This window comes from Thunnus thynnus, chromosome 7, assembly GCF_963924715.1.
Source record: "Thunnus thynnus chromosome 7, fThuThy2.1, whole genome shotgun sequence".
NCBI classification, from domain to species: domain Eukaryota; kingdom Metazoa; phylum Chordata; class Actinopteri; order Scombriformes; family Scombridae; genus Thunnus; species Thunnus thynnus.
This window is the reverse complement of record NC_089523.1, coordinates 28,861,668-28,884,264: the sequence shown is the minus strand read 5'-3', so window position 1 is coordinate 28,884,264 and position 22,597 is coordinate 28,861,668. Positions and strand designations below refer to the sequence as shown.

General features: G+C 40.8%; 2 protein-coding genes across 3 annotated transcripts; one reads left to right on the top strand and one right to left on the bottom strand.

Moving 5' to 3' along the window:
* Positions 1–806: 806 nt before the first annotated feature.
* tgfb1a (transforming growth factor, beta 1a) lies at positions 807–12,874 on the bottom strand. Its single transcript, XM_067595377.1, has 6 exons — positions 9,850–12,874; positions 5,144–5,422; positions 4,789–5,017; positions 4,040–4,190; positions 1,852–1,962; positions 807–1,735 (listed from the first exon to the last, which is right to left on the bottom strand). Exons 1-6 carry the CDS (start codon positions 10,178–10,180, stop codon positions 1,688–1,690), a joined length of 1,149 nt encoding a protein of 382 aa, XP_067451478.1. The 5' UTR covers positions 10,181–12,874; the 3' UTR covers positions 807–1,687.
* A 2,096-nt stretch (positions 12,875–14,970) lies between these two features.
* On the top strand, positions 14,971–22,596 carry LOC137186441 (cyclin-dependent kinase-like 1). 2 transcript variants are annotated; one of them, XM_067595380.1, is made up of 10 exons: positions 14,971–15,479; positions 15,852–16,040; positions 16,279–16,400; positions 17,676–17,748; positions 18,452–18,542; positions 18,904–19,104; positions 19,796–19,878; positions 19,973–20,029; positions 20,961–21,113; positions 21,418–22,596. In XM_067595380.1, exons 2-10 carry the CDS (start codon positions 15,873–15,875, stop codon positions 21,511–21,513), a joined length of 1,044 nt encoding a protein of 347 aa, XP_067451481.1. In that variant the 5' UTR covers positions 14,971–15,479; positions 15,852–15,872; the 3' UTR covers positions 21,514–22,596. The 2 variants fall into 2 exon arrangements, with proteins under 2 accessions (XP_067451481.1, XP_067451479.1); XM_067595378.1 differs by having other exon boundaries at positions 14,973–15,557.
* Position 22,597: the final 1 nt, after the last annotated feature.

Sequence of the window (22,597 nt, the reverse complement as noted above, 5' to 3'; positions counted from 1 at the left end):
ACATCAGCCTACTCTCAGTTTTCAACTCAAGTCACAGTTTTATAGTTTTATAGTGAATATATTTTCAGCAAACTATTTTTTTATATCTAGACTAGCCAAAGCATAACCTTGTTGTAGTTACTTATCATACAACCAAAACATGTTTAACACTTTAATTCACTCTTTCATGTGATTAACAATACAACACTGCATGCTACATGCTAAATGCTACATGCTAAGTGTGCTTTAGTTGTGCTCATTTCATAAAATGTTCTTTCCCGGACTTGACTTGATTAAAAAACATGCATCATTTGCACGCTCTGACAAGTGTAACACACACACTCCTACGCAACACAGCTTTGTGACACCTCACAAAAATATTCCACTCTGACTTGATAATTTAACATCAATGTTTATTTCAGTTTTTTTTTTTTTTAAAGTATTTACACATACAAATTTCAAATGTTAAGTGCATTATAAAAATAAGGTAAACAGAAAAAAAAAATGTGTCGTTTTATTTCTAAAACAAATCACAGAAGTCGAATTAATTCTTTTGAAAGAACTGAATTGTGCAAAAAGCATCACACTTCAGATGAAAGTAAAAACTATTCCTGAAATAAAAGGCAATAAATTGCCTCTAATTTACTATGGCAATAAAAAACAGCAAATGTATGTATTGAGTCTAATTGGCTCTTCCCTAAAACCAGCAACACAACCACAACCCTGACCCTCACCATCTAAAGAAAACAAGTTGGCTGTAAATGCTGTAGGGAAGAAAAATATGGTCAACCACTGATATTACTCATGGCTCTGACATCTCGAGAGGATTCATAAGGACAAGCTGACATTCAAATATGAACACAAACACAGTGACAAAAAAAGCATTGCAAAAAAATCATGTGGGCTGAAAGAACAAGCAAAAAAAAAAAAAAAAAAAAAAACTGATGGACGGTTCATGTGAATCGTTGCTCAGTTGGCTGCAAACTCCAGCCTCTCAGTCAGAGGGAGTTTCCCCATGTCGGACTGTCCCTGTGGTTGTCTGCTGTCCTTTATGGTGTTGCTCTCTCCAAAAACACCTGCAGCAAAATCTTCCAGGGAAACCCCAACGACCACTGTTTTCCATACCTGGGATTGATTTAGCACCTTTAACTATGACCTCTTTAGGAGGATGATGTGGCAAACAGAAATGTCCCAGACAGCCATCTGTGAAAAGAAAAAATGTTCTTCCACCGAGGTCATTTTGGTCCTCATGTCCTTTGGTATCCTTTACGCACCTTTTTTTTTTTTGAGTGTAATAAATCATTTTTATCCTTGACCAGGTCAAACAGACACACTTGTAGACTTGTGTATCACTTCTTAGCACATCTGTCCATCCAACAAATAAATTAATTCTTTTCAAGACAGATATTTTTACTACTGCGAGGAAAAAAAAGTATATACACATAGAAAAGAAATCACCTATTATATCTATATAAAGAAGTTCATGGTTTGATTTGCTTCCAACCTGATAATGGCAGGGCTCGCAGGAGGAAAGCTGGACAACAAAGATCCTGATGACTTTAAATATTTTTTTTCCCCTTGTCTGCTCCGCTACGTTATTCTCTTTCTCTCACTATCAGTAGGATGTTCTTGTCTGTGGTCTCAAACATGACTTCTTCCATCTCTGTATGTGTTCGAGGGGAGGCAGAGCAGTCGGCCGTTTGTATTTTTAGCTACACTTGCAGGACTTCACAATCATATTGGACAGCTGTTCCACCTGAAAGTGAAAATCAACAGTCATGTGTTAAGTCATCTGTAAGTGTTGCTTTCACATCAAATGTTCTGTAAACATTTCACCTAAGATTGAATGTTACTCAGTTGCGGTGTAGATACCTTGTGTTGCCTGCCCACGTAGTAGAGGATTGGAAGTGGTTCCAGTGCCTGGGGAACACAGCAGGGCTGGGCTGAGGCTCCTGGGTTGTGATGCTTGTACAGGGCCAAAATCTGTAAACAATTAGGGAAAGACATGAAAACAGAGAACTCAGCTCAGAGTTTCATCACCGACATGGCATGTGCCAAAGCAACTGTAATAGAAAACGGCCAAATTTGTAGAGGATTTACAAGTTTGCCTCGAAAATGGGGGATAAGGGACACGAGTCCCAATGACTCACTGCGTGCTTCATAGTGAGGTAAGACCAAAACAACGATGATACTGGACTTTTACTGAAACCCAAGCATCAGCCACAAACTGTTACTTATTGAACAGTCTTAGAACATTTCATTAAATTAGTTTTTGTTGCATATAATTATTAATTAAAATATTTATTTAAACAATAATGATGTAAATTTTGGGATTAGATGTCAGATTTTCAGATACTGACACAAATGGTTAGTTGACCTCATTTTAACAAGACTAAGAGACCACAGTGACGCTAGCAGTGGTGCTTTGAGCGCAATGCTCTGTCAAGGCTAACGCAGCGATGTTTTGCTGGTATAATATTACCAATGTTAGTTTAGTGTATTAGCATACTAACATTTGGTAATTCGCACTGAACACAAAGTTCAGCATCAAGCAGCTGATGGAATGTTATTTGTTTTGCAGGTCGGTCATAAACCAAAGTATTGGACAAACTCACAAAATCGTTAAACATGAATTTCTGTACCACATGTCATGACTATGCATCCAATAGCTGATGAGACATGACACTCAAAACCACAAATGTGAACCTCATGGTGGTGCTAGAGGAAAAGTCATACCATGAATGTCTGTACAAAATATTGTGCTAGTCTAACCAGTAGATAATGCAATGTTTTTATGGAAAAGTTAGAACTTTGATTTCGAGGTTAACCACCAATGGCCTGACTTTCCTTCTCTTGGCACAATAATTAATTCTCTAGGCACCATGAATAGCCTATGTGTACCAAAGTTCATGGAAACCCATCCAATAATTGTTGAGACATTTCACTTATACAAAATGAACATCTTGGTGGCGCAACGGGTAAGATTAAGGGATAACCAAAGTCAGTGGGCTTCATCTTCTGGGCACCATGATTGTCCAAAAAAAATAATGGCCATCCATCCAATAGTTGTTGAGATATTTCAGTGTGTGTGACTGACGTTGTTATCTCTAGAGCCATGTCACGAGTGTGGCTAAAAATATCAGTCAAGTCAAAGTGTTATATTATTTGAATTAGGCCTGCAACTAATGATTACTGTAATTAAAGCAACTACAATGGATATTTTTTATAATAACAATGTATCAAATGACAATGTGTAGCGTGAGAGGCGTCGCTCGTCATGATGAACCTACCTATTCTGACTTACTCTGCAGTTCCCCTCAGCTTTACAGAACTTTATAGCAAGTTCCAGCTCATTGTTTAGCTGTCTGATTGCAACTTTACTGTTTTGGTTCACTCTCAGCGTTCTCGTGGTGTCATTTATGGCCACAGTAGGCAGCTGTTTTTAAAGAAAAAGCTCTAAAAACCCCACTGTACACTACCTCCTCAGCACCAAATGGCAAACAGACACAGTTAGTGACTAGCTGGTGAACATAGTGGAGCATTTAGCAGCTAAAGAGGCAGATATTTCCCTCAGGAGTTGGTAGAGAGCAAAAACAGAGCTGGTGGAGAGTGAATATTGGACTTACATGTACAATGTTGTTCCATAACTGCTGGATGTGTAAATAAGCAGCTGTTTGCTAACAAGTTTAACATATCAATTTAAAAGGTGATGATATGCCAGTATTAGGTCCACAACTTGTTTCCACTGCCCCCAATTGGCCAAGAAAATCAGTTAATGCAGGTTTAACAATTAGTATGTTGATTATTTTTTTAAAAAAAACGACTCATATAGCCTTTAAAATGTCAAAAAAAACCACCAACTACAGCAAAATCTCACATTTGAGAAGCCAGAACCAAAGAATTGTTCATTTTCTGTCAATCAACGGGAGTGTGAATCAAAACAATCCTCCAATGACCATGTAGGGAGAAAAGCACCAGTCTGAGCTGCCAAACCACCATAACTTATTCTACCATGTAATCAGATGTGGATTGCACACCACAGCAAGGTGTTGCACCCTACCTGAGAATATTTGTTTTCAGTATTCCAGATGTAGGTGCAGGACCCCATGCAGTAGTTGGCGTAGTAGCCCGCTGGCTTATGTATCCACTTCCAGCCCAGATCTTTCCTGAAGTCGATGTACAAGCTCCGCACACAACAGGTCTCTGTCTGGCTGCATGTGAGAAAACAGGGAAACATCTTTTAAGTGAGGTGATAGAGAAGCATAGAGATTTTTACAGCATAGTTGCTATAGAAGGTAAATTTGAGATGAGATGCATGCTGAGTTTAAATGTTTTAAAGGTTTTAATGCTGCACTAAGGACTGTTTTAATGTAATAATACACCCATCTCACGATTATATAAATTACAGCTGAATTTGAGACGGCATTTCCATCCTAAACAAGATCCCTCACTCTCTTTTCCTGAATTAAATCATGTGGTGTGTGATACACTAGTCACTTCTCTACCAAAAGGAAGTGACAAGTCAATATTGCCAGTGCTCTGTTGCAGCTCTGGCTCAGGAGGAACCCCGGCTCTTCCTGTCCACATGTTAAAGTATCCTTGAGCAATGGCTACTGGTCAGCTGCCTTGCATGGCAACTCTGTCTTGTATCAGTGTGCGTGGGTGAATGTAAAGCACTTCATCCTATTTAGGCCAAAAAGCACTACGTAAATGCGGTCCATTTAAAATAAAGCATTTATTATGACTTGTAGTGGGTTAAGTTGCATAAAACCCAACCCAAAAGGATGTCAGATATGCAGAATTGCTTACGCTGTACAGGTATCCTTTGTTGCCGTGGAACGCTTCTTGCGTGAAGTGAGGTGGCTGCTGACGTTTTGAGGGATAGACATGGTCAGGATGTAAGGTGGCTGCTCCGTCATCGCTTGCATAGCTCCCTGGTCTCCCCTAACCTTTTTGGTTCCAGAAATGTCAAACTTGAGAACTCCAGCTGTCTGGCCGCATTCACAGAACTGCCGGAGTTCAAAACCCCTTTCATCGTCTAAGAAAAGACAGAAAATTACAATATGAGCCAATTTAAAAAGTGTTCGGTTACATTAATGCAATTGCATGAGATGAGCTGAACTATAGTAAACAGATAACTGAATAAATTGTTTGTTTAACTCACCGGTCCCTTTGAGCCAGTCCTGCAAGGTCTCTGTGACTTCAAAGGACAGCCACTTGTCTTTCCAGTTGTTATCGATGAAACGGGAAGCAAGGTAGCGTGATGAGCTGTTCGCAACCTGATACAGCTCCACTCGCTGCTCTGTAATTATCGCAGGTTTATTGATGAGCATCCGCAGTTCCGCATTGGTCAGCAGGCGGTAATCCCCCACAGTCGCCCGAATCTCGGAGACGTTGAAGTACATCGATATTTTTTGGGGCTTGTCTCCGTCGTTATGTTTTCCTGTGTGATTTAAAATGGACATTTACTTAGCAAGTTCAAACAAGGAATAATCTCACACAGATAATGATTACAATGCCCATTTAAGAGACAAATGAGAGAACAGGGATGTCCTACAAGCTGATCTGCCTGATTATCACAGCTGATCAAGGCATATTTTAAATGTTGGTTATCTATTTATTATGTCAAATGAAATTCTGATCATCTGATTTCACAACAGGTGTTGTATAATGTCTCAAACCAGCCTTTGTAATGTAAATGCTCTTCTGTTAAGTGTTTTATGTGTTTTTTTAAGAGCTATCTATGACATTTTTTGTAAAATTTAAAGAAAAAATGAGCACTGTCAAGCTATATAATATAGAAAAATGTAAATATTGAATTGTGACTCTAATTCTACAGATACTACATATTAAAACACTTAAATCTGGGTCGAAGACCAATATTAGTGAGTAAGAGGAGAGCAGTAATAAAAGTTTTTGCTATGAGACAAATCCATTTTATGGTCGTGGAGGGGACGGGAGTTTTTTGGGAGCTCTTTTCATGGATTTAGATAGTTGGCTGACTACACTCGCAATCTCTACAGTAAATACACGATACTGCGATATCTCTTGGCATACAAAAGTATATTTTTTTAATTAATGGAACATGGCAATGGGACAAATGGGTGCTCTTTAGGAACAGTTAATAGACACAAGGTTCAAAGAATAACCTTAAACTTACAAGTTCAGATTTGTTTATCTATGAACTTTTTTTTTATTATTACACTACAAATATTCAAACTTAATTTTAGTACTTGCAGACTTGGTTTTTTTTTCATAAATAAACCTCTTTTTCATCATCATAAATGTTTTTCACTGTTTTTTACACCCATTACTAAAATTGAATAAGCCAGTGTTACTCAATAAACCTGACTAAAGCCAAACACTCATCTATTCCAGCTGCTGTAAAGCAGACCATAAAGAGTGTTTTGTTTTCTTAATGTATTCCTGCCCATATTTGCAACTTTTATCCCTGAGCCTGGCCATATCATGACAGCAGGAACATTCCCCATGCAGAGCGTGATAGAAAACAGAGCCAAGCTACTGAAGGCTTTAACACCATAAATCTACAAGCGATACATTGCAAAGGATTAAGTCAGACAGAGACGTACAAAGATACACGAGAGTGAAACACAGTGTGGAAGGAAAGAAGTGAGAGGAGGTGTGAGAGGGGGTTTGTAGCACCTTAAATGCAAAGAAAACAGCAGAGTGAAGTACGCTCGCATATGAATATAACAGTGACGGATGGAAGGGTGTGTGTGGGGGGGTGCAGGGAAATTGGAGATGTGTATCAATGGAGCCTGGGGTCTGGCTCAGGCCCAAACCTTCTACTTTGCCTCAGCCTGCCAAAAGCCGTGATTCTTTGCTTCTCAAGTCCGGGAATTACTCTTTGACAGCAGCTACAACCCAGCCTTGCATATTTGCTCTGCCTAGACGGTCCAGGCTGTACCACAGTCCTGCATGTCACGGCTGCTTGTGTATCATTTACCAGTATCACCATCTGTGCCGCTACTTAGGTAGTGTTTCACCCCTTTTAGTGAAGCCAAACTGAAACTGAAACGAGCTGGTGTGGAGTGTAAAGGGAAATGAGATGACATTTTACCGGTCCCACCCAGAGAAGAGTCAAATGTTTGGTTGTAAGTGCATGAATGGAAACACCGAGCGTCACAGCAGTGTACAGTATGTGGACAGCAGTGGACTGGCAGTGATGTGCCAAGCAACACCAAGTACGGAAAGTCATCATCTCCAGCTAGTTTGAGTAAACTAAGATAAATGTGTTAAGGGTTAGAGAAGTGTTTACGAAACAGGAAATTAGGTCACTTCCCCCTAAGAAGCATATTGGCTGCAGTGCCGTAATTATAGTGAGGTCTTATCCTCACTTCGACTTTCAAATTAACACAGATTGCATTGTCTCTAGAGACATATGACTGAACTGTTCATGAGATCAAAATACACTTTGAGGGAACAAAGTATAAAATTTCTTCTTCATGCTCGACTGAGAAAAGAGCCCACGCTCTTCAAGATAGGTGTAAAGATAGCACCCTAGCCTGCATACTAATATGGGTGTGGGGGGGATTTGTGTGTTGAATCAGGGCCTATCCACAGGTAAGCCGGGGACAGCTGTTGTGACAGGTAGGGAGACAGCTCTGTAATTACCAGTGGGAGGAACCAAATTCCAGCAACAGGCTAAATACCTGCCTCCTTCATACACTCGGCTCCACCCTCCCACAGCCCCTCATTGATGTTTCGTTGCCCACCTCACCCTATCTTACACATGCTGTCCGACCCCCGTCGCTACTCTTCTCCATTGTAGGGTTGTAACGGCTTCATTTACTCTTGAATATAATAACCGCAGATGCAAAGTGACTGTTTTCCAAAAGACGAAAAAGAGTTCCCTCTGTAAACAAGCTGAATTACATTTGGACCACTACCACTGCTACCATGCTAACTGGCTGCAGGAATTTAGCCTAATCCACCACACAATTACCATGATGGAGAACAAAACCATTAAGTTATAAAATGCACGCAAATATGCATCCCCGTTGGCTGTTCTGGCGTATCAGGAAAAGTGTGAGCCCTATAAAAAAGAACCACAAATTGAAATGACGAACAGGATTTTTAATGAATATTGCAAACAACATTGTTGTCTTGTTGGATTCTATTTTTATTGCTTTGTTCAGACACAGTTCTCTGTCTTTTACTTCTCACAGAAGAGCAGAAGCTGGATTCTCTCCCACACCCTCTTGCGTGTGGGTTTTTTTTTTTTTTTTTTTAATAATTGCAAAACATTTCTTGCTAGGCCTACACACGTACGCTCGTACACTTGGTCTTCACCCTTCCCCAGTGTTGTGGAGGTTTACTCTGTTTAAAAGGAATCTGTGCTGAGGGTTAAGACAGTGGATGGGTGTTCTCTGGCATTCCACAGAGGTAGGAAACACATGCTCCCCATGGGCACCGCTTGCACCGGACCTGAGTCACTCAAGATCTCAGTGGCCATCAGCCTGCCTTCCTTCCTGCCAAGCTGCCCTGTCACAAACACGAACACGCAAACACACTGATAATATTCTCAGGAAACCCAGCGAAGAAAAAGAATGAGAGGGAAAGAGAAAGAGAGCGACGGATAACCGCGTATACAGAGACAAAATGAAATGGAAAATGAAATAAATAGAAAGAGATATCATTGAGAACAAGTGACAGGATAGACAAGGGAGAACCCAATGCTCAAGTTACAGGAAACCCCCAATCCCTGAGGGACAGACAGCGAGAAAAAAACCCCAGAAAAAATAGAAGAGAGAATGAGACAGGGTGAGGGTGAAGGAGTGCATTTCATGGCTTCTCTCATCGCCTGTTCTTTGGTTTTCATCTGAGCAGAACAAAATAATGCTCTTCATTATGAAAATTCCTTTGTTCTCCTTTTGGTTTGCACACTCCTGAGCATGGTCCATCCACTCAAGTCTTTCTTTTGAAGTGGTGGATAAAGCAGGGATAGTGTGGATGCCTGCCTGATAGGGTGAGGAGTATAGACATGCAGAGAACAATGGAGCAAAGAAACAAAACTAAATAAAATATGTTTATCATAACAGCTTGGGAGTCATTGCACAATTACAGCCAAAAACCATTTGGCTGAACAAACATTTGCAGGCTAGCCAAACAAAGAGTGCTAATAAAGCAGTAAAAATGCCATAGATACCACGAAAGCAACACAGAGCATCAGACCAGATGCAACATACAACCCAGCTAACTTGTAACGCCTGTGATCTCTGAACTATTCATGTTGCCTGAAGATGTTGGGTGGAGATCAGAAAGGGTACACATGTTGAGGAAATTTATGGCCGAGAGTGGAACTGATACCACCCATTAGGCAGATGCTGATTAATTTGAGCTGTAGCCAGTAAATCTGAATATTCCACCAACCACTTTAAGGTTTGTCTATGTTGAAATGTGGTGAGAAATTTAACGAAATGACATTGTGAAATATTTGCTTTGAACAACAAAGTACCTCAAACCATCTTTGTTTTTTTTTTTAATTACATTTATATACAGTTGTCCCCTTTCCAAAGAGCACCTGTTCTGAATTTTTTTTCAATTTTAGTCCATCAACGTAATTGTTGGGTAATTTCTGTGTTTTCCCAGCTACTAATAGTGATAAAATGAAAATGAAAACTATCAATGCATCTCTAGGATCTTTGTATGAGTCTTACGCAGTGTGCCTTAACATACACTGTAAATGTGGGGACATAAATCACACCCATACTATTACTTGACATTCTTACTGCTGTAGTTAAACCATCAACAATTACCCGCATTCTCGACCACGGGTGTCCACATGCACACTGTACGGTACTAATGTATCGACTGATGTACTGCTGTTCTGAGTTATCTAGTACTCACTGCTTATGTTGAACTTGTGCAGCACCTTGGCGAAGTACTCCTCCTCCTCTTGTTCTGTTGAGATGTCTGTGTGGACCTGGGTCAGCTGCTCCTTCAGCATCTCCTTGGTGCTGTTGTAGAGGGAAATCAGAGGGGAAGGGATCTCCTCCTCGTCTCCGGCCTGATCTGGCTCAGGCTCCTTCGGCAGACGCAGTTTGCTGAGGATCTGGCTCCTGATGGCCTCGATGCGTTTTTTCTTCACCATCTCCAAGTCCAATGTCTTACATGTAGACATACCACTTACTCTGCCCACCATGTACACCACCATGATCATCAAGAGTGCCAGCTTCATTGTGCCACCCTGACTTGTTGCGGCTCCACAACCACTGATGAGCTTCGGTTATTAGCGAGTCCTCCCTCACCTCTCCCCCTTCACCGACTGCCTCCGATCCGGGATGCTTAGGGAACAGTGAATCACTCCGTGGAAAGGTGTGACTGACGCAAGGTGTTTACACGCGGCAGTACAATTACAGCAGTGTGGAGAGTTATGAAAGTTCAGGACTACTGGTGCCACTGCTGTGAAAAAGCACCTAACACTTGTGTCCTCTTTGCACAGGAGCAGGTGGAGAGAATCCGAGTGGGCAGACAGACATCGAGTGATGAGCCAGCCTCTGACTCAACCCACACAGGTAACACAATGACGTCTCAGACACTCAAGTGAGCCCAGAGCGGAGCTGTCAAATACTAACAGAGCCCAGCCAAACATGCACACAGACAGTGCCCCCGAGACTTAGATGATTTATGCAGTTCCCATCGGTCCAAACGATCTATCAACACTCAACAACATAAACTCAACAGAGCTGGTACAATACTCGCAAACCAACTTGCTACTGAACTGAATCCTGTCTTAGTCGAAGCAAATATATACACCTCCACGTGTCAGCTCAGTGGTGTATTGCTCACCAAGCAGTTTTTCTTTACATGTCCCCAGAGACCAGCTGAGCGACTGTGAGAGGAACTGTATGAAACTCAAAATGAAGAGCAGTGTTGGCAGAGTCCGACTTACTTACAATCTGACTCTAACGGTTTTCAGCTGACACCACTTTCTGTCCTCCTTGACCCACAAGGTCTCTTCACAGATCATTCAGGATAATTCTGTAAATGAGACGTGAAGTCAAGTATGTCCTCGCTGAATGTCTCTAAGGAAGTGAAAATAGTAATGACACGTCCTGTGCTCAAAGTGAAAAAATGGCCTTCCTATGTCTCTGTTTTTGAAGTTTGATCAGATGACCTCTGACTTCCTTTACAGATAAAACTCTCAAGGGGTTTTTGTCAGTCAGCCCAGAGTTAATCAAATCTCCACAGTGCAGGGACAGACAGTATAATGTAATATTTAAGAATCTAGCTTTCACTAACTTAATCTATACCAGTCACAAAACCTATGCAGTGAAACTATGAAGAAAAATGTCCCTGCTGAAAAAACATCTGACAAACTTTATCGCTCTCTGCTGTGACTACCCCTTTTAAGCAGTAACAACATGTGATCTGTGTACAGCTGCAGTTCAGAAATTGCTTTCAACGCTTCCGACTCATGCCTACATCACACACAGCGCAGCTGTCCCCCTTGACTGTGTCTTCATCTTCAAACACAATAATACGACGGTGTACCGAGCCTCGGATGTAAACAGCTCAAGCAAGGATGCTAGATATGAATGGACGAGGATAGAAAAAAAAAAACACACAGCAAAACTCTCCTTCTGTCAATGAAACGCTGTCCTCCTTTAACAAAATCTTAAGTGTTACACACCTTCTCTTTAAATGAGTATAGCATCCAGACAACGACAGCAGTAGCAGGAGTAACAGTCCCTCTCAGCTCACACTGTTTTGTGAATCGGATTGCAGTCTCGTCTCTGTCCTCTCCTCCCTCTATCCATCCATCGGTATCACCTCGTTCATGCCCTTTGCAGCTCCTTCACACCTTCCCTCCTGGGTCTCTTCTGACACAACTCCCTATTCACACCTCTATTTAACTCCCTGTCTCTCTCCCTTTTCCCCTTGTGCACTCCCTCTCTCCCAGTGCTTGTCAGAGCTTGCTGGTGACAAAGTGATTTGTGGGAGCTGTGAGCCCAGCTAACTTTTCTCTCGCGTTTCCTCGCTCTGCCTCTCTCTCTCTCTCTCTCTTCCCCTCTCCCTCTAACTTTTCTCTCTTTTTTTGTAGTTCCTGTTACTCGTCTAATAGAGCGAAGCTCTCCGCCCAGGAAATGAGGGTAACGGCCGCAGTGTAAAACATCTGCTGTTTAACAGAGCTTTGCTGCCTGCCTTCTGTCCACATCAGGAAGCCAGGAGCTGAACATGCTGAATGACTGACTTAAGAGGCTCCAACTCTCTCACACTCTCTGGTCTGTGTGCCACTGAGGCAGTGATGACTGACATGTCAACAAGCCTTGCATGGCACTAGTGTCTCACAAACTGACCACATTTACCTGTTGGCTGTTAACGTAAACGGCTGCCAGACCAAAGAACTGAGACACTTGTAACTAGCCAGTCTAAAAGTAGAATAGTGGACTTCAAGGAATGGAGAGCCAACAGGGCTGGACCTTGTGGTGTGCTGTCCCAGGTCTGGGTGCTTTTTAGAGGTTGGATTGTGTATTTTCAAAAGGAAAGCTAGACTAAAACAAACGGTGATGGTTTCAATGATTTTGTCTCTGTCTAGAAGGATGATTCATCGGCGAAGTAAAGATAGTAAATTGGTATAGTACAGTCTTGGGTTTTGGATTTTTTAGCTTTTGCCCATTTGTGTTTCCTATAGGCGTCTATTTCTTCTATTCAATGGGACAGTTATGAAGAATAAGCAACACAAACATTGGAAATAAATGACATTTAACAGAAGGGAACTCAAGGTAAAATCCCCTAAAATACCAACAATAATACAACAATACCACAAGGTAAAATCCCCTAAAACAAATAAAACAGTAATCCCTCTAACACAGACACGACAGAGAATTTCCCCACAGTGTCAACAATAGAATATCTCTGATTATCATTAACGATAAGAGAGTGAAAATGAAATGAGGGTGTCTGCAGCTATGACTGTAGTTTTGATGGGTGTGCATTGCCACCTGGTGGTTAAAGATGGCCCATCATTTATAGGAGCTCTGAGATCTGATGTGTCCTCCCGGCAATGACACATCAACAACCTCAGTCCTTATCTCGTCTTCTTCCTGTATCTCATTGACTTAGATATAAAAATAACAACAGCAAAATAAAAAAATCCAATTAACATAGCAGTCATGTATTCGATCAAATTAAAGATAAGGAGTATTTCTTCTTGTGCCCTTTTTTTAAAAGAAATATCTCTTACTAGCTATTACAAAGAAAAATATTAAATCTGTATCAGGAAATGAAAACCAGTCAAACCGAGACTGTGCTACATTTTGCATATCAGATTATGAAACGTCAGGCCTGTTGCGTATAAGATACACTGAGTAGACCTACAGAAAATGTAAAACCTTAGATTTAAATGAGGTATTTTGGCTCAGTATATATTTAACATACATTCTTAATATAATGAGAGCAACACAGGTGTTCCTGTCATGCAAATAAAACCTGATTCACAATCCAAAGTAAACACTCTGATCTATTTTCTCTGCTCTGTTATGGTCTTATAACATACTGCATGGTCCTCCGAATGACCTCCGTGCCTTACCGACCCCACCGACACGTCTTACCAGTCTACCATGGGGCATTTCATACCCTTCACCGCAGGGCTTCAGTGCCAGTGTGCCTCAAGGTTTGGTCTGCTTTCCCATCATTCACTGTGAACTTCTAAGTGATTCTTTTTTTGTGATTCAGCAATCGTCCCATAGAGCTGTGGCAAAAAAAAAAAACCCCAAGTGTCTCTGAACCAGACCAGCCAACGGAGGACGCTGGTGGGGGGGGAGTTCACAGTCAACAGAAAGAAGAGATAGTCTACAAATCATATGACCACATCAGAGTTGTTTCTGTATACATTTCATATCTGTGACAGAATAACATGATGTCAGTTTCTCTCAGCAGTTTTTGCAGCTGGTGAGAATATTGGGCAGTGGAATGAGACTCGCTCTGGAGTTTATTTGGGCAACTCATGCACTGATTGCCTATTTTTATATTGACCTTGTATAAAAGCAGTTAAAAGTACACAATAATACAATAGGACATTATAAGCAAGAGTGGAAGAAGGACTCTTACAGGTAAAAGCTGTAACAGCTAAAAAATACTCTCTTACAAGTTCTGTATTCAAAAACTTACTGAAGTAGAAGTACAGAAGTATTATCAGTAATATATAATAAAAGTATCAAAAGTAACAGTACACGTTATGCCGCTGGATGGCTGATGTCAATGTTACTATTAGATCATTATTACTGATGCATTTTAATGTTGTAGCTACTCAAAGCAGAGCTCATTTTATTGTTAGGTATTAAAATGGATCCTATTTTATAAGCTGATTACATATTTTGGATGTAAAACCTTTGTCTTAAGAGTAAATATAGCTGTGAAAGTAGCAGTACAGGCTAAGTACTTGAGTAAATGTGTTCCTACTTAGTTACTGCCAACCACTGATTATAGGTAAAGAAGAATAGGGTATGTGTAGGCTTTATAAGTAATATGACAGAAAAGCTATAAATAGAATAATGTCTCATTGTTTCCTCTATCTTTACATGCTGGGTCCAAATAGTGATTATTATACAGGATGTATTTGGTTCAACTGAGTAAAATGTCATTTGATTAGCCTACTGTTATTGATCTTTATTGGAAATGTTTTCATTATCCATTATTCTTTTCTGTTTATAGTATTTTATTACTACTTCCTTTTTAAAATGAACAGTTGACAAAAGTAACATCTGTAACCACTTTAGACTATTACAGAATTTAACTTACTATTGTTGTTCAGGGAAACGGTCTAGGCCAGTGGCTTTCAAAGTGGGGTCCGGGGACCCCCAGGGGTCCTTGAGGGGGTTCCAGGGGGTCCCCAGCAAAAAGGGGAATCATTTATTTTCACTATATTTCCATCCATAAGTAACACAATGACAGAATGTGACTGTTTTGGTCATGGGTTTCATTAAGTTTCTGTAATAAAACATCTAAAAACAATCAGATGGGGGTCTGTGGTCTAATTTGTGTCAGTTTAGGGGTCCTTGACGTGAAAAAACTTAAGAAACACTGGTCTAGGCTACTTTATCTTGATGTTCATCCACCTCACGTTGTAACACCTGCCCTTAGTTACAACGCATGCGTGTTTAACGTACGTAGACGGCTCTGTGAATTGCTATCCTGTCTCGTGCCGTACTATTCTTGCATTTTTTTCAGCGCAGTTTCTAAGAGGCAAGTTAAACATCGCAATGAGTGAGTGAACTGGGCCGTTACTGCCGTGTTCACGACCATAACTACGGGACACAACATTAAAACGGATTCAAGATGAAGATTTAACCTTGAGTCAGTGACTTGTTCCGGAGGCGGATAATAACAGAGAAGGTAACCAAGGTGCTGACGACGCGCTGCAGGACGTGGAGACATCAGAGAGAGAGAGAGAGAGAGAGCAAGAGAGGAAGAGAGACCTCTGAAATCATTACTGAACAACAACGTTAAGGAGGAGTGGCCGCACACAAATACATGTAAGCTTTGATGGACTTTAACTCATCCTCAAGCTCACTGCTGACTTGTCGATGAGGACCCTTTCAGATTCTGGACAGGTGAGTTGTAACTCTGAGCATTTCTGCAGATTGTGACAAAAAAAACAACAACTGTAATTATAAGTCTGCATGAGTAGTTCTGACAACAAACAGCTGAAGTTCTAAGGAATCATCAGGTATCTCAGGTTACAACCTTTTGAAAAATAATTAAAACCCTTTAATTAGTTTTAATTTTTAATCAAGTCCCAAATGAAAATAGAAATGTGATAACTATTTTCTGTCATTTGGGGTGATAGTAATGGTTCAGCCTTATTATTATTTTTGAGTGAATTTTTGTGTTTTGCTTCCTGACAGGTGACAGCTACCAACTGCCCGATGGAGAAATATGAAAAGCTGGCCAAAATCGGTGAGGGTTCCTACGGCGTGGTGTTCAAATGCAGACACAGAGATACCGGCCAGATAGTCGCCATCAAGAAGTTTGTGGAATCTGAAGACGACCCTGTCATTAAGAAGATAGCGTTGCGAGAAATACGTATGCTGAAGGTGAGAAGAGATGAGTATCACCCAATAGGATCGAGTTTGCTCACATCTAGCACCACACAAGTACTCACTAAGTTTTTCACTTTGTTAGGCATGTGTCACGCCTAGTTTGCCATCATTATTGTTAGCTGTCGTAGTAATTGTGAGTGTAACAGTAGAAGTATCCTTAATTAAACATTTCATCCACGCCGGGTGCTTTGGATCTTTGATACTGTGTCCGTGTCCTTTGTTGATTATGCAGCAGCTGAAACATGTGAATCTGGTCAACCTGCTGGAGGTCTTCAGGAGGAAAAGACGGCTCCACCTGGTGTTCGAGTTCTGTGAGCAGACGGTCCTCAACGAGCTGGACAAACACCCTCGAGGGTAGGTTTAGGGGACACACAGAGGTTTGAACGTATCTGTTTACTCTCCGTGAGTTGTTCTGAATTAGAAAAGAAGTGAGATGTGGTAGATAACGAAGGGCCACATACGCGGAAAATAAGAGATAATCCTTCACTTTCCATTTTCAGAAGTGTATGAATGGTCTGTTTTGATGAATGATGTCTGTTTTTAAGGAGTCATCCCTCAGTTTGGCTTTTGGTTGACCGTGTAACTCGATGTGTGTGCGTTTATTTGTCAAACAATAACGATTTTTGAACAGTGAAAGAGGTTTGGCTTGCTGTAATCATTCCTCTTGTTTATACTGACCTTTAAAAGATCCCTCTCAAAAGCGTTTACAGTGTAAGTGATGGGGGCCAAAATCCACAGCCATCGTTTCCAGTCCTGTCTGAGTTACTCAAATAAAGTGGAAATCTTCCACAGTTATAGGTTTTTTTTTTAATAAGAAATGTCTTCTCTGTGTCTCAACGGACAGTGTTTTCCTGTTCGGCAGCAGTGGAGGGATTGCTAAAAAAAAAGGAGAGAGTTTGGCAGTAAAACGACTGCAGCTTTGAAAGACTTACGGCTGACACCCCATATTAGCTTCAACTAAACTCAAGTACAGTTTTGCACAGAAGGATGGCTGTTGATTGGGATCGCCGGTGTGAACAAGAGGAATGAAAAAAAAAAGCAAGAGAAACATGTGTCAGTGTTCATTCGGGGGCACCTGACTATTGTTTTAGGACAAACTTGGAAAAATTGTGAACCTATCCTTTAAGAGTCCTGCTGATGAGACAGAGGGAAACAGGGTGAATCACAAAAAGAGGAAGTCAAGACTGTTGCTAAGAGATTTCAAAGATGTAGAACGAACAGTGGCAGTAAAGTGAGGGAGGAAGAGCCAAAAGATAACTTAACTTCTCTCTGCTCCATGATTCGAGCACTCATCATACCATCTATGGTCAGAAGATAAGAGTTTAAATGAGAGTTTTTGATTTTTATCACGCAGCAAACCTACGCCACGACGGCTAGTTGCTGTCTGACTATTTCTTCTTTTTTCCCCACAAGGCTGTGGAGCAGAAACTCTAGCTGCTCCTGAAAACAAAGGCGCTGTTGCTGTTAGAGACAGGCCTAAGGTTACCCGGGCGACAAGGGGGCTGTGTAAAGCACCACTTCTTTTGAGAAATCGCTGGAATAATAGATGAGGAAAACATGACTAGTAAATAGGTTGCGCTTTGTTTCTCTTACAACAATCAATATTCATTTGTCTCATGTTCTCCATAGGGTACCCGAGGCTCAGCTGAAAAGTATCGTGTGGCAGACTCTACAGGCTGTCAACTTCTGTCACAAGCACAATGTCAGTATGTTTTTATCTGGTAAAAAAAAAGTGTTTTCTCTTATATGTAACCTTTGATTTTCTCCCACATGTTTTATATCCTGAGCTCTGTCTACCTTAAATCAATACTGACATGCCATTCCTCTCCATACTGGTTATGAAGTGATCATATCAAGTTATTATTCACTATTAAATCAGTTAAACACTTGCAAAAGTAACTTCATTCCAGTGTAGTTAAGTCACTTACTGCTGCTGCTCATAGCGTTGCTTGAAATGTGTCAACTTGTGACAATAAATTGTGTCTTGCCTTGGAAATCCAGCTTAAATCTGATAAGCTTATTTTTCAGTAAAAAAAAAAAAAAAAAAGAGAGAGAGAGAGAGAATCAAGCTGTTGATCAGGTGGTTTGGATTTTGAAGCACAGCTGTGTTTTCAATTAGAAATCTGTCCTGTCTCATATCACAAACCATGTGAACAACTACACTAACTTGTTTATATAAAATTAAACAGATTCCAGCCCACAGTCTGACTTTGTTTAGGCTTAAATTCCCCCCAGTGGGAATCATCTCACTGACTGTTCTGCGGTATTTAGTTTCAATATTAAAATGTGTATAGGTTTCTGATTCCTAATCTGTCAGTCTTAATATAAGCCTCTTTCTTTGTCGCTAAGAGACTACGTATCATGTTGCCTAAATCCCTGATGCTGATGATGGGCGTTTGTTGCAGTGCATCCACCGTGATGTAAAGCCGGAGAACATCCTCCTCACCAAAACCGGAGTCATCAAGCTCTGCGACTTTGGCTTCGCCCGCATTCTGAGTAGGTCCAGAGAGCCGGTGCGTTTATGTGCGTTTAGTGTTAAGGTGCCTCTAATGACTTATTCAACACGGAACCTATATCAGCTCCTGCCGACAGCCTCCTCACTTTCAATGTTTGAATGAATGCATTGCATAGGAAGACCATTCGGGCCACTTCTCTCTGTGGTTGATGTCTCTGTTGACTCTTTCTGCCTTTGGTTCCGGTGTTATGTTACCATACATTAGCATGTAGTCATTCACTATGCCTTGTAATCCCTTCCTCTACAACGTACGTGTTATTTAGTGTTCATTATTCAGCATCTAAGTGGATGTGTGTGCCTACAAGTTGTCTCCATCTGTCTGTGTGTCTATGGTATACTCAGCGGGACCAGAGGATGACTACACGGACTACGTAGCGACCCGTTGGTACCGGGCCCCCGAGCTACTGGTTGGGGATACTCAGTACGGGCCCCCCGTGGACGTGTGGGCGCTGGGATGTGTCTTCGCTGAGCTGCTCCATGGGAATCCACTCTGGCCCGGGAAGTCTGACGTTGACCAGCTCTACCTCATCCGAAAAACTCTAGGTACACTGATAAGGAGTCATATCAGTAGGCGCTTAAAGTAAAATACACCTATGGATGCACATTTCATGATGGAGGGTTGTATTTTTTGTGTATTCATTTCATGTTTGTCAAACTCACTTGCATTATTATATAGATTGTGTATACAGATTGCATAGGACGTCTGCAGATGGATTTAATTGTAGCAGCTTTTGAATTCATGCTTAAGTCACATATCTAATACAGAAACACACAGAGGTTTGGTTGGTTTGTTTTGCTTTCACACCATAAATGATTCGCACCAGAATTAGCTTTAAAGCGGACCGAGATCCACCTTTTCAAGCCATTTTTGATCCAGTTGTTTGGTCCATGCTAACAGCCTAAATGAACTGAACATGATGAGGAAACACACCAGAGTTAATCTGAACCAAACCAAGCAGGTTGAGAGTAAAGGAACCCTGAAGAAACTTTGCCTCCTCTGTGATGGACTCCTCTTGTGGGTTTGTTGAATGTATAAGAGAACTATATACCTTATACCTTTGATTATTTTGATTAGATAACACCAAAAGCTGATATGTATTGTCAATATTACAGCTCAGTCTTAGCAAATTTTAGATGGCTCAACATTTTTTGAACAGAAATTTCCACCGATACATACACCGGCTGAGATTTTGTTAGCAGGTGCAGATTCTGATCATCTCGTTTCTGACCTCAGGTGACCTGATCCCTCGTCACCAGCAGGTCTTCCGCTCCAATGTTTTCTTCAGTGGAGTCAGTATTCCTGAACCTGACACGACGGTATGAATCTCGTTAGCACTGAGACCGCATGTTCTCAAAGGAGAGGCGATAAGTGTGGTTGATGTCGTTATTTCCAATTTATTTTTCCTCCTAGGAGCCCTTGGAAAAGCGCTTCCATGGAGTGTCACCTCATGCTCTCCAGGTCATGAAGGTATGTTATGTTTATATGTAATAGAGCTGGACTGATATATTGACATAGCTGATATTATTGGTCGATTTTAGCTTAGCACAGATAATTTATGTAGGTTGATAAGTACAAGAAGTTGTTGTACAGAAAAGCTAAAGCTACTATATGTTTGTTCTTAAACAGTGTCGCCATTACGTAAAGTAATTTGTCCGCTGGGGGCACTGACGCATTTATTTTCCAACTATAAAATGTTCCCTTAAGTATATATCTTGGTCACAATATAATACAGTATATACAATACAATATATAATTTTATAATTTCAAATACATACTTATTTAAAAGAGTTCTTCACCGATTTAGCATTGCACTCTTATAACATTGTTGGACTCCTGAGTTGTTGTTTTTTACAGGATCAAAATCAATGCAGCAGAACTAAAATTATTGGGGGTTTTTTTTCTTCATGCATTCTTCCTTGTCAAAACCTGGCGTTACCCACATTACCCACAACGCCACTTGACTCTATTCAGTCGACTATACAGATTGGGGTGTTTAATGGTATTAGCATCTTGAGCTGCTAGCTAAATGATGATCACTTGAGGCTTCCTGCAGCTCTATGCAACTTGCACACATGCAGGAGTTACCTCCCAAAATACATAAACAGACTTGATGTGATGTGTAAAATTGGTGGTGTTCCCCTTTAAGGGACCCTTATCAAAACATTTATGTTTTTTATTTTAAAAAAATGGCTGATATAATTGGTAGATTTTCGAAACTTTCAAATAAATTGATGTCATATCAACCTGAAAACCCAGTGTTTTGTTAGCTTTTAATGTGTAACAGACAAATACAAACAAATGATGACTCAATAGTCTGGGTCTGGTCAGTATAAAATATATTTATCAAGGGACAGTCAATGCTCTGAAATGCCGCCTCTGTGTGTCCGTGTGTGAGCAGTCATGCCTGGTGATGGACCCTTCTCTCAGGCTGTCCTGTGAAGAGCTGCTGGAGCTGCCTTACTTCCAGGAGGAAGGAGGTGCCAACTGGGGCCGTGAGGGTGAGCGCCCGGGGAGACGACACGACAAAGGCTCCCGACGCAGACAGGCAGGGGTATGTATGCAACACGGCGGCTTAACGGTGTGAGAAACCATCCCGTTACATGATATTTAGAGACTATGTGTCCCCGCTACAGCCACACATGTCCTCGAGTTTGTCACTAGTTCTACCTGCTCGGTCACTGGGGCTCTAGCAGACAGCCAGAGATAAAAGAAGAGCTAGAGGAAGTTCAGTGTCTTACTCAGAGATACTTTACTAAGACTCAAGCCAAAATCTATCTTTTTAGAGAAACACACAAACAAGAGTTCATGTAATTTATTCTTGGGACCTCTCTTTACTTCCCTCTCTCTTCCTCCAGGCTCAGTACCTGCCTCAGTTACCAAACAGCAACGTCTCACCGGCACCAGACGTCAAGAAGCAGGTGAAGCATAAATATCACCTGCCCAACATCTAACAAAGCAAAGGTTTGAACTGAATGGAGAGCAACACGTTGCGGCTGAACTGAGACACACAGGACTTGTGTTCTTTGCTTTGTACAATCATTTGAATACAGTCCAATCTGAAGATGCATACTGGTGTGAGACTTAGAAAGTGTTTTTTTTAAATTCTATGATCACTTTCACTTCTCCACAGACTTAGTCGCTTAATACTGAATACACAACAAACTATAGTTAAGGTGTTTACAGTTGCAGGTTAGGCAAAAAACTCTCATGATAACCAAAGAATGGTATATATATATAGTATGTGCGTTCTATGTGTTCAGTCCTGGAGACACTTTGCACTAAATGCAATGCATACTGCTTTTCACAGCTTGATATAATGGTATAAAATAACTGATAAAAGTCACCGGTGTGCCATCATCACTTGGACGAAGTGAAGTGAGTTTCTTGGTGCACTCAATGACAAACAAAGGATCTCCATGCAGGCAAATACAGGCTACACAATATTTACTACACAGTACATTGAGATTAATCTAATGATCAAGATATTCATTAAGACACAATTATATTTTAAAAGTGTTTATTTTCAGGATTTTCTTTTTCTAAAAAATTAATGCATTAGGAGCTTTAGCCTTATTAAGCATGTGCATTTTGTATAATAAAACTAAAAGAGGCAAATATATAATAGAGTTCTATACAATACTACACACTTGTTTAACTTCTTGACTCAGTCTTGTTAATAAAAGCTGCCATGACAGCTGATACTCTCTCAGAGTAATTTGATGGGTTCTTAACATATTGCAGCTCTTGTATTGACAACGATCCCCCAAAACCCAACACAGACATTCACTCTGTTACTCACGACACAAGACAGTGATACGCCGGACCATCCATCAACACACCTGACAGCCTGACACACGGCTTGACTGATCACCTGACCTCGAACTCATCAAATTACAGACGTGACTCATTGTTATACATCACTGCTGCTCCTTCTTATAGCGTGAACCGGTGGGTTTTTAATCTGCTGTGAGAATCCTACACGTGGTCACATGAGCACTTTGTTCACTAATAAAATAAATGAGTATATAATTCTTT

Bases quoted from the DNA above. Each gene is read 5' to 3' on its own strand.
- tgfb1a (XM_067595377.1), bottom strand. From the start codon at position 10,180: ATGAAGCTGGCACTCTTGATGATCATGGTGGTGTACATGGTGGGCAGA. The intron at 5,018-5,143 runs GTGAGTTAAACA...GTCTTTTCTTAG, and splicing joins GGACTGGCTCAAAGGGACCG to ACGATGAAAGGGGTTTTGAA. The intron at 1,963-4,039 runs GTAGGGTGCAAC...AATTGTTTACAG, and splicing joins CTGAAAACAAATATTCTCAG to ATTTTGGCCCTGTACAAGCA.
- LOC137186441 (XM_067595378.1), top strand. From the start codon at position 15,531: ATGAGGACCCTTTCAGATTCTGGACAG. The intron at 19,105-19,795 runs GTACACTGATAA...TTCTGACCTCAG, and splicing joins CCTCATCCGAAAAACTCTAG to GTGACCTGATCCCTCGTCAC. The intron at 21,114-21,417 runs GTATGTATGCAA...CTCTTCCTCCAG, and splicing joins CCCGACGCAGACAGGCAGGG to GCTCAGTACCTGCCTCAGTT.